General features: G+C 40.1%; 1 protein-coding gene across 8 annotated transcripts in view; it reads right to left on the minus strand.

Moving 5' to 3' along the window:
• ATRX (ATRX chromatin remodeler) overlaps positions 1-12,134 on the minus strand; it is a 137,148-nt gene that overhangs the window by 112,730 nt on the left and 12,284 nt on the right. For 6 of the 8 annotated variants that reach the window (XR_014784880.1, XM_084814220.1, XM_084814216.1 and 3 more), the window contains 2 exons: positions 5,375-5,487; positions 2,866-2,921 (listed from right to left, as the gene is read on the minus strand). Coding sequence is in view for 7 of the 8 variants with exons in the window: in XM_084814220.1 (XP_084670346.1) it covers positions 2,866-2,921; positions 5,375-5,487 (169 nt within the window). In the remaining variant the exon portion in view is untranslated. Of the gene's footprint in view, positions 1-2,865; positions 2,922-5,374; positions 5,488-9,260; positions 9,350-9,546; positions 9,754-12,134 lie in introns of all 8 variants that reach the window. The other 2 variants (XM_084814218.1, XM_084814219.1) reach the window with 2 other exon arrangements.

Consider the following 12,134-nt stretch of genomic DNA (forward strand, 5'->3'; position numbering starts at 1 on the left):
ATTCTATGATTCTATGTCTTCTGCATCTGGCTCCAATTGGTGGATGTCAGGGTTCTAGTGAAAAACAAAGTAATCTTGCAAGAAATCCTTCCGGGGTGAAGAAACAAACTCCAACAAACTGACCAGGTGTTATGGCCACAAGGTCTGCATTTTAGATAGACCCAGTATCAAAATGGAAATTTGCAATCTCTTTGGGTGGCAGAAAATCTTCCTCTGGTTCCAATCCTACTACTCATTAATTCATTCAGATAACAGATCCATTCAGACAACAGATCTCCACCAAAATGGCAGACCTCGTGGCCCTAACAAATGGCCAAATTTTGGGACTTTTTGTCCCTGCTTTTTGTACCACCTAGCCTGATGAAGAGTTCTGAAGAATTTGAAAGCTTGCACAGTTTTGTAGCATTTTGGTTGGTCCTAATAAAGATATTGCCCAACTATGGAATTTGGATTAATTTTCATTTTTACATATACAAAATGTGCAACCACACATGAACTGTGTAGTTAAGGAAAAAATCTGCAATTCCAAAACTAAATTACAGCAGTTCAAAACTCATGCCATTACGCTACATTATGCCGATGTAAAAAGTGGCTAATATGAAAAGTGAGTAGCCCAGGATCCTGTAAAAAACTAAACCCTGATCAAGCATACCCATTTCTCCTCCCCCTGCCACAGACACTCTCAAGAGACTCTACTGTTAGTGTTCACTAATGCTTCCAAGATGAAGGAAATCATTCTAGAACAACTTATGTGAAGTTGTCAATTTATGATAAGGGCAGTGATGCCATAAAATATCCAATATGACATTCTTAAGAGTGCTCTTCTGTGTTTGTGCATCTGTTTTTCCCCACTCTTGTCTTTAGGTCTTTTATATCCCTCACTTCAAGTAAACTATAACTGCAGTTCATGATGTCACTTGTGTGAACCTTGAGTAGAATACTCTTCTGCATTAGTGCTGTCACATTCCCAGCCTACTCTGTGTAGGCTTCTAAATGTCATGGAATATAACTCTAAACAACACAGCATGTGCAGACAAACAAGGAAAATGCACAGCTGTGCTGTAGCAGCATGTGCTATACATGAGAATTACAATCACACACTACTGTGCAGCTTTGCCCCACCTCACACAAAAAAGTTCATGTGTCTGCAAATGTATATAATTGGACTGGTATATAAAAGTAAAGACCACTGTCAAATGCAATAGGATTTATTAATTATTAAAAACTTAACACTAAGTTTAAAGTCTCTTAAAAACTTGCCAACTCCTTTCAGAACATGACCCTGCATTGCAGAAGCAGTAGGTCTGTGTAGCAAAGGTAATACTAGAAACTACTCACAAACATACCTATGTTATGCATTCGCTTGTTTGCTTAACCAGTTGTATATTTTTTTGTTTTAAATATTTGGATAAATTTGTTCCATCTATATATATTAATAAAATTTATTAAAATAAAAAACAAATGTACTTCAATGTAAACAATACAGCTTGTGTGAATACTGTGAATCCCAGGCCAGCAAGTACAATCTCACTAGGTGAGGTGACCTAGGTTATGGAGATGGACTATAAGATTTGAAGCAAGAATCATTTCTTGCCTCTGGAACACAAAACAGGAATTGAAACTGATCTCAAAAGGAAGGTGTAGACATAACACTGACGGAACAGAGAATCCTAACCATGGTTAACATTCCACTTAACCTCATTTAAGAAGGTATGCAACTGACTCCAGAGAGGAAGCATGCACTCCCTAGACTGCCTCCCAGTTTAACTGCAATCAACAGGAGGCTAGAGTCACATCTGGATTGGCCCAGTATTGTTCCTGTGGAATGGCAACACAGGAAACTACCAAGTTCATTGTGCATGCATGCTCATTCACCACGAAGTAAAGGTAGTTTTAAAAATCATTAGTAATTATTTTAAGTCAAAGGGTCTACTTGCAAACAAAGCATATTCCAATGTTAATCGAAGTGCCTAATCGAAGTGCTTAATCATGAATAAAGATTTATTTTACACTTTAATACTGCTTTGAATTAAAGGAAAAAACTTGATCCTCATCAAAAGTAAATGAGAACAAAAATCTCTAAAAATACAGAATGTTCGGGCAAACATATTGAATGTTTGGGCGAACATAACCTGAATCTAGAGAACTTGTACACATAAGCCTTAGGGTGCAATCCTATCTAGATAGGCGGCCACCTCTGAACTCGGAGGCGACCGCCTATCGAAAGCAAGGCAGGAGAAGCACGGGGGGATCATTCCCTCTGCGTCTCTCCTGCCCTGCTTTTTCTGCTAGACAGCCATTTTCGGCTGTCTATCTGCGAGGGGGCCGAGCAGGAGAGGAGGCTGTTATATGACACATAGGATGTGTCATACAGGCAGATCCACTCTCCCCACCCTGGAACACCCCCAGCCCCGCCCCTTTTCAGCCGCTCTGCGTTCCTCTTCCAAGCACGGAGAACGGGGCTTCTCTGCACTGCCTCGGAGGCAGCGCAGACGAGGGGGGAGGCCGGTTTTCCAGGAACTAACCTCAGAGTGTGGGTTCCGAGGTCGGTTCCCGGAAAACAGCATATCCTATGGCCATCTAGCGGCCACAGGATTGCTCCCTTATTCTTTTGGCATCAAAAAACCAAAAACTATAATTGAGTTATTGTTTGGTGTGTAGTGATCACTAGATTATTAGTTTACAGTGGACATTTCCAAAGCTTTGTAACATTTAGTAAAATTTGCATCTCAATATACATTCTATAGTTTTCTATTACAACAGAATAGTGAAAGTAAAACAGATATGAGCTCCTATCAAATCAATCACCACTTTCCACAATTGTTTTACATTATTGTAAACCTATGTAAAAGATTCTGTTCTTACCTCTTCCTTGCTGTTTTCCACGGGAGTTGGCATATTTCCAGGCATACTAATTTTATCTACAAGAAGCAAAACAAGATAACAGCATGCAAGAATGGGTCATAATTGTTCAAAATACAAAAAAAGCAGCAAATAATGTTATCATTATTACCACATCACATGCACAGAGCTATCTCCCATTGAGGTCTCAATTAAACTGGAGGACAACCAACTATGCCCTGAATTGTAGTGAATACTGTATCAAAACAGAAACAAAAACATAAAATAAAGTTACATTATGTCCTTTAAGTTTCAGTGAAAAGGTATATTCTCCAGAGCAACTTTACTGACAGATTCTGCTTATCTGCACCTGATAGATGCAAACCCTCATGGAAGTATCAGCAAACAGTGAGACTTATTCCCCAAGTAAGCAACCACAGGATTGCAATGTAAATTCATTTGACAGGATTATGCTTCAAACAAAATTGAATAGGCATCTACAGTTTGTAGAAAAGAGCAACTGTCCTAAGTAGCAATAGATGGCCGACATGTTGTTAGCAACAATATTTTCTTAGAATGGCATTAGAAGAACAGGAAAATCTGTCTTAGATAGTCTTCAGTCATGCAATCCGAACTTTGACTGATAGCCATAAAAGCCAGCCTGTCAAACCCCAGCTGAATTATTACAGAAGCAAGTAATCTAAAGTGATATACAGCATCTTCTTCTTCTTCTTCCCCTAAAAAGTTAAAAAAAATAAGATACGAAAGAAAGGCGAGAGGCTATAACCTTGGATTCAGTACATTTTATCGCACTGAAATGATGGGTAATTGTGATGTGCTTGGTTTTCATACACAAGTACCCTGGTCCATATGCACTCCACTGTTCACAGAGAGCTTGTGCATATGCTTACTTCAAAGGAGGGAACCAGTGCATACACAGCATGCCTCCCTTCACTGAACTGAATATGGAAGCACTGGTTGCCAGGGAAATTTTGCGCTTCAGTCAACAAATGGCTGGACTGGGGATGAAAATGCTTTTAGAAAATGATTAATGAATATCAGTACTAGTTAAAATTATTACACTAAATCCACGACTGTAAATAATTCCCATGCCAGCTGCAGTTTTATTAGGAGCCATCGAAGAGTTAGGCACTATAGGACTGAATAGGCTTTCAAACCCCTAGAACCAGCATTAAGGTCCTTGAACATCCACACTCCTGCCATTTTCCTGATCGTACAGGGGATTTATTTTACAGTAATTAAGGTTATTAGAACTCCCCAAATGTGATAATGCATCAAGGTTGCTTTCTCACATTGTTTGCATCACTTTCTAAACTACCTGTAATTAATTTTTTAAAAAGAAAAACTCCTAACAATTAACATGGTCCACAGGAGTTGAGCTTCGCATATGCAGGAAGACAATACAGCATATTAGATAGTTCTAACAGAAGGAACAACTAAACTACTGAAAAGACAATTGTAAAATTTTAGTCAGTGGGGTACAAAATCCGTAAGCTAAACATCAAGAATGTTGTTTAGCTTCGGCTATTGGGTGGTATAGAAATGAAATGAAATGGAAATGAATGAATGAATAAATAGAATGTATTATCTCTCTGTCAGGGTATTAGTGATGTGGGTTTTCTGAAAAATGTTGCTATGCAAATTAGTGTAACTTGCATTAGAACATTTTCAGTCTAGATAGTGATCAAATTTAGCATGCTTATTTTACTTGCATTTAGTGACTAAAACTAAAAAAAGTGCCCCACGTTATTTTTTTATCCCGGTACACCACAAATATTTGACCTGAAATGTATGAGGAAAAAAATTAAAGCACACTTAATATAATTTAAATATTATTATGTAGACATTTTATTAGAATACTTGTAAGAATTTAAAGCCAATAGCAAGTACTTCCCATACATAGTTTAAGAAAAAAAAACAATGTACCAAAAACTGTTGAAATGTTAATAAACTTATCAAAAGAATTGTGCATGATATGCTGACAGCCACTCGACTGTTTCAACAGAGTTCAATTTTCTTCCCCCAAGGTTGTTGGGGAACCTTCGATTTCACTGCCACTACTTCTTAGTCCTATGCACACAAGACATATATTTCTTGGCCTTGTAGGCCCCTTCCAACCCTACTATATTATGATTCTATGATTGATTCTTCTCTCTTGTACTTGCTACTAGGGATAATCACCTGCAAAATATTAATTATAACTTTGAAACTGCCAACTTTGCCTAATATTGCATTTGCAAATTGGCATACATGCCTTGTTACTAATGAATGTATGAAATGGAAAATTTCCCGTAGAAAAATAAAGCACTGGAAAATGTTCTGGAAGTTTCAATTTGGGACAAATTTTGCACAGAACTTTTTCCACCCCACATCACTGCATGGTATTTATCAGCAAGACAGCTGGAACACTTTTTCATGCTTGCCTATCTTTACAATTCCTCTGAGTGGCATGACAGAAAAAAATATTCAGATCTATGGCTCTTGAACAATTAGAAATAATAAAGCCCTTTACCTATATTTTTGCTCATAGATAATCTTGGAGGAGAATGCGCGTCCTCAGATTCTTCTGACGAGTGAGCCAAGAAGTCGTGAAGCTTCTGCACCAATGTATTCAACTTGCTTTCACTGTTAAAAACAGATGTACCATTTGAATATATCCATTTTTGCAAATGCTATTGTTAGCGTGAAACACACTCTACATCTGTAATAGCTGGCAGTGCCAAGCCCCCTCAACAGCAGCCTAGAGTCTTGTGCTGGAGATTGTTCTCTGGAACCAAGTAATATATGCGAGCCTCAAGCTGACGGGGTGGCGTGGGGAGAGAAGAAAGGAAATAGATGCTTTCTGCTCACCTATCTTTCAAGGTCTACACACTTGATTGGGCTACTAAAGCCCCACACTGCGTTATTTACTTATTTATTTAAAATATTTCTTGGCCGCCTTGCAAGGCAGAAGCCCTCCAAAGGCAGCTTACAACAATAAAATACATAAAAACAGTTAAAATATTAAAAGTCACCAAAAAAACAATAAAACAGCAAAAGCCAACAATAAAACCAGTAACAATGTTAACAACAGTAACAGCAACAACAGCAGTCATATCAAAAGAGGGCCAAGGTAAAATAATACGTTTTCAAGGCCTTCTTAAAAATCTGCAATGATGGAGCATGGCGGACCTTCGATGGCAGTTGTTCCAAAGGTGTGGGGCCGCTGCAGAGAAGGCCCTCTTACATATGATCACCCACCTGACTGCTCTCACAGGTGGACAAATCTACTCTTCCTGTAGCATTATAGCTCTACTGACACTGGCCAAACCACTTTAGGCTCAGGACCAATTTAAACATGAATAACCAAAGAAAAGTTCTATCCATAGGCACTCCAGATGACACACATCGAAATTTAAACACTCTTAGCCCATATGCATTCAGTGTCTGCAAACCTGGCCATATAATATTTCTGATCTACATGCATGCAGAGTTTGCACAACACACGGATCAGGAATCTTAAAATGTAAATACAAAGCCTGCTGCATAGAGTACCTATACGGGCAAACACTTTTCACTGAGGTCCACTTGGCCTTAAGGTGACAGTGAAGTACAAGAAGGGAGCAAACAACTGGTAGGTCGAGCAGACATTCTAGTTCGCTTAATTTGGGGGGTGATCTCAAAGGAGAGCTAACTGACTTCAAAGAAGTGGTTGTGTGTGTTGGGGCTCAGCCCCCCTGCCTTGTACTCACAAATCACTTGTCTTTTAGCCCCACTAATTTGCCTTTCTGTGAAATGTGTGTCTTGTGATTAGCCATGGACAACATGGTAGCTATTTTGAAGAACAGCATCCCACCCATGCCAACAATTATGTCATGGCACCCTTAACACTTCCTAAAAATTCTAAGTGTACCCACCAGCCCCAAAACTTCAGGGAGTCCTGTTCTAGCTCATTGCCCTGTATTTCCCTCCTTTAGAGGACAGTCGCCATATGCAGAAACTGAAGTAGGGAAGCTTATCTAGGGAACTGACATACCTCTGATCCAACTGAAGACTCCAGTCCCAAAACCACTGGTAGAAATCAAATACTGGACTGGCAAGGCAGTTCTTATGTCCCTATATCCTCTGCAAGGGGAAAGAGATGCAACCTACTAGCTGCACCAACACCAAACAGCCAAAACTGTGTCTTTGAAACAATTTTGCCAGCATGCAATTCAGTTGGAGGAAGAGGGGTTACAGCCTGGTAACACCATTAGGAACTGTTCCTTCAACACCTTGAAGACACCTTAAGACTCTTCCGGGGGGGGGGGGGGATTGATGAATTATCACTAGAGTCATCTAAGCCCATCTTCAAAGAAAACTTGACTTGGGATTCTGGAAAGCAATGCCACTTGCCCTGAGCATACTAGAAATGACTGTTACTTAATCCCTTCCTAAATCCCTACAAGAAAATGTGAGATGTCAGGGCTTGCTTGCCTTTATTTCCCTGACTTTGACACACCTGAAGAACACCTGCCTTCATAAATGTGCTCATGGGCTTTCTTAATTATGCTAACATGGCCTCTGCTCAGAGTGGGGAGCCTGGGATCATTAGGTAATACCTTTCAAGCTTTCTTATTGTAAGCAGGGTTCACTAAATATCTGGTTATCAAACCACAGCCTTGATGATCTCTGACGACCATCTCAATGGGTGTCCAAAAATCACACCCATCTGAGGCAATGAAAATGTCAGCCTGCTCCAGATAGATCTTCTCGTTGACTGACTATTCATCTGTTTGACCTCAAGGAACTTCTGGAAGGACTGGAGGGCAAAGCAGATTACAGAGAACACCAACTAACTGGCACACTAAGGTGCCACTTCCACCTGCAGTCAGTCAGATGGAGATAATATCTTTCCAAAAAGGTTAACATTGAAATAACTGCCACACTCACCATCAGAAGAGACTCCTGAGCTAAGAATGTTCAACATGATTCTGTGTTTTATCATCAACACAGCCAACACATACAATCACCCCTTACTACTTACAGAAAAGTATGGTGAAATTAGAAGGACAGGGTGTGTATTAAATTTCTAGGTCAGTTCACAGCAAAAAGTCTAAGTTTGTATGAGCATAGTATAGTCTTAACAAACTTAACAAAAAGAAGCAAAATGTATGAATTCACCTAAAAAGTCCACACACACAGAGAAACCAGAGTTAAAGTCAACGGTTGTCAAAATTAGCTTAGATTAAAAGCTCTCTGAAATAAAAGTATCCTGCCTCCTAAAAAACAGCAAGCGGAAGGACTGGTGAAACTCCTTGGGCAGAGAGTTCCATAACTGAAGTATCACCACCACAGCAGCTTTAGATTTTATAGCCACGTGCCATACTTCAATTAACAAGAACACTTGCAGGATTGCTGGTTCCAACAGGCCACTCTTGCTTGTTGTAGGCCCATCAACAGAGGCCTATGACCTGGTTTGCATGATCACCGCAGCAGCACCCACGGGCGCCAAGTTGGCAATCCAAGCCCCCATGGTTTCTCATTACAGGCAAATCCAGTGAGGGTGGGTTGTTGGGGTGGTTGACAAGCCCTCCACAACCCATGCGTTATTTTAGGGTTGCGGGAGGATGGTTAACCACCCCAACAACCCACCCTTGCCAGGTTTGAGTATAACAAGAAGCTATGGCACACACACCACAGTATATTCACCCACAGGGAAATTTACCCATGGTGGCTTCTCCTTACATATGAACAGGGCCTCTGATATCATGCTAAGTGACCAGGGTGGATTGATCTAAATCAGCAAGAAAAAAGGTTGACTTAAATCAAGCTTCCCATTGAAAGGTTTCCCTATATTTCCTGAATAATGGTGTACTCTGACCACTAAACTATGTTAATTTATGAGTGAACAGGGCACTATTTACACTATTTTATTCTTACAAGCAGCCTTTGCATCTTTTTGTCTCACTGTATATATTTTGCATATTTTGATTTTTAACCTATAGAGGGGCAATCTCAGAAGGAGGGAAGGGAGGGGTTCTGTTCAATGCCATGGCCATTGGCCTGTGGTGTGCCCCTCAAGGTTCCATCTTGTCCCCCATGCTATGAAGCTGCTCAGAGAGGTTGTTCAGAGTTTGCGGGTTCGGTGCCCCCCGTATACTGATGACACCCAACTCTTTCTCCTTTCCATCGAAATCCAAGAAAACTGTTCTAGTGGTAAATCAGTGTCTAATGTCAGTAATGGACTGGACGAAGGTGAACAAACTGAAGCTTAAGGCAGAGGTGCTCCTAGTTAGGTGAAAAGCAGATCAGGAAACATGAATTCAACCTGTGCAGGATGAGGTTACATTCCTACTGAAGACTCAGGTTCATAGTCCAAGTGTCCAGGATTCAACCCTGAAGCTGGATGCCTGAATTTCAGCAGCGGTCAGACTTACCATGAAACATCCTTCTGGTCAGCAAAGGGTGGACCTGACAGGAATGGGTTAACTCCTCACCTCCATGAAAAGACATGGCTAAAAAAATTCTAAAAAAAAAAGAGAGAGGAGGAATCTCGCAGTCACAGGACCTGACTTCAGCTATACTTAAAAATCATACACGTATAAATAATTTACGCAAGAACACTTACAAACAGATAATACTTATAGCACAACCCAACATATTTTGACTAGTCCAGAAAAGACCTGGACCAAACAGATAGAAAATAAATGAAGATTGACTCACAGAAAACCCAATCTCCTAGAGGGGCACTGCACAAATGCGATATGCTGAACCCCACTTATTCAGATTCATAACTCCCAGACGAATCTGAGCCAAAGGAGACACTACTGGGTCCACTTTTCGCTGACCAGAAGGATACTTCACAGTAAGTCCAACTTTCTGTTCTCGGTCAGCAGAGCCAACAGGAATGGGATGTCCAACAGTAGTACCCTAACAACAGGGCAGGAGAGCAAACATTACAATACCCTCTGCAAAGGACACATCTGCTGAAGTATACTTATCAATGTTATAGTGGCGGATAAAAGCGGAAGGCTTCGCCCAGGTAGCTGCTCTACAAATATTCTCTGGAATAGTCTGCATGTCAAACACTGCTGATGTGGCCACCTCTCGAACTGAGTGTACTGTGATGATGCTTGGCAGCGACCTACCCTGGAATTGACATGCTAGGGCTATGCAACACTGAACCAGTGACTGATTGTCCTGCCCTGCACTCCTGATTTAAAGGAGATGAAAAGGCTGTCTTTAGTATGCCTAATGCATACTCTGAGGGACCAACAAACATCCGAGTCGTGCTACTCTTTCTCCTTAGGCTTAGAGATATAACATTTCCAGAAATGCTGAAGCCATGGAAAAAAACCCAGTTTTTTCCTGTTTGTTTCTAGAAGAAAACAGAAATTCGAGGGGAAACGAAAAAATAAGCAATCTTTTTTAAGCGCTCTTTACTGATTTAAAGTCAGTTTGTTGCTTTACAGCAGCCTTCCTCAACTTGGTGCTCTCCAAATATTTTGGACTTCAGCTCCCGTCAAGTCTCGGACAGCATGGCGAATAGTCAGGAATGCTGGGCACTGTAATACAAAACATCTGGAGGGCACCAGGTTGGGGAATGCTGCCTTAGTAACATAAAGCAGACAATATGGTTTGCTCATACAATCATCATCATATTTTAAAACCTTTAAAAGTAAACTCAGTAAACTTGTGATTTTCTGAGTAAACTATTATTTGAAATATAATATATCAAACATGATAATTTTACAAGCAAACACAGTTATGTATAACAAACATATTTTGGGGTCCTAGTTTAAGTCTGACCAGAGAACATCAGCAAGTAGTCCCTGAAACATCTGAATCATCCTAGAAGCCAGAAGAACTGGAGGCAGAAGAAGACTGGCATACAGCATTGGAACCTTTTTGTAAGGAAGGTTAGGGAAATTCCTAAGCCTGTTCCTGTTTGTGTGGTGGAGCTTAGGGAAATCTAGTAAGAAGTACAATCTACTAAGATTTTATTTAGCTGGGAAGGACTCTCCTTAGGAATGGTAAGCAAGCATATTTAAGAACCTTTAAGCAATCTCAACCTATTATTTGAAAAGTGACCTTTTATTCTCTTTTGTAAATAATTTTGTTAATTAACATCATAGTTTTTGTTTGTTTTCAAAGGCTGTCTCTATTGGTAGTGTCAATCCCATGCCATAGGAACCAGGCTACTGAATTTCTTCTAGGTAGAGAGGGTTTATTCTAGTGGCAGCAGTTAAAAGGTTTTATTCCTAGTGGTGAGTTCTAATTAAGAACTTTATTAAAAACTGTGGCAGTGGATTCTATAGACCCAACCCTCAAAGTTAATTTTTAAAAAAAGAAACTAAGTGAGATAACCCACATGCTGTTCTGTTGCATCTGGTGTCAGTGGCAGGATAACCTACAGTTTTTTTTCACATTTGGGTTTTAGATTAGAATTACAATGACTGCTACAGCATCTAACCAGAACAAGCCCAGAAACACAGGGCTCTGCAGAACAAAACCCAAACTGTCAAGAATGCACATTATGATATGGTCACTCTACTTACATGTTGGGAAACTGAGTATGACTTAGACATTTAGGGATGCTCCATCAGTAAAAAAAAAATTAAAACAATAATTTTAGTAAGGAATGGAAGGAATAATTATGCTAGGAATCTTACAGAGACGATTGAAAAAAAAAAAAACACCTTTCCCCATGACTTCAATATGCCCAGTCATTTTACATCTCTAGCCTTTCTATAAAAGTCTTCTTTCAGAAATCATCTGGGGGGGAGTAAAGGCTGGGTAACAATAGATAAATACATTGCCTTAAATTCTAAAAGAAAACATTTCATAAGCCAAAGCTGTTCAATTCTTCCAATTATTCCAAAAAAACCAAAAACAGTCCATGGGGGAAAAAACCCCGGAAACAAATGGGGAGGATTCTGGATTTTTTCCAGGTCTTCCATACCTAGACTGGCTTGGGGCAGAAATCAGATAGCACTACCTCCTGAATAGAGATGTACAATTTCTGGAAATTTTGAGGCCATCGGAAAAAACAGGTTTTTTTCCGAGGGGGGAGTGTTTGGAAAAAACAGAAATTTGGGGGGAAATGGAAAGTCAAGCAATACTTTTTTGTAGCACTCTTTACAGCTCTAAAGTCACTTTGTTGCTTTAAGACAGCCTTCCCCAACCTGGTGCCCTCCAGATATTTTGGACTTCAGCTCCCATCAGCCTCAGGCAGCATAGGCACTGCAGTCCAAAACATCTGGAGAGCAACAGGTTGGGGAGGGATGCTTTAGGAACATAAAGCAGTCTTC

The sequence above is a fragment of the Heloderma suspectum genome, chromosome 9, assembly GCF_057233095.1.
Source record: "Heloderma suspectum isolate Gila_16-S chromosome 9, 16-S_ref, whole genome shotgun sequence".
NCBI lineage: Eukaryota > Metazoa > Chordata > Lepidosauria > Squamata > Helodermatidae > Heloderma > Heloderma suspectum.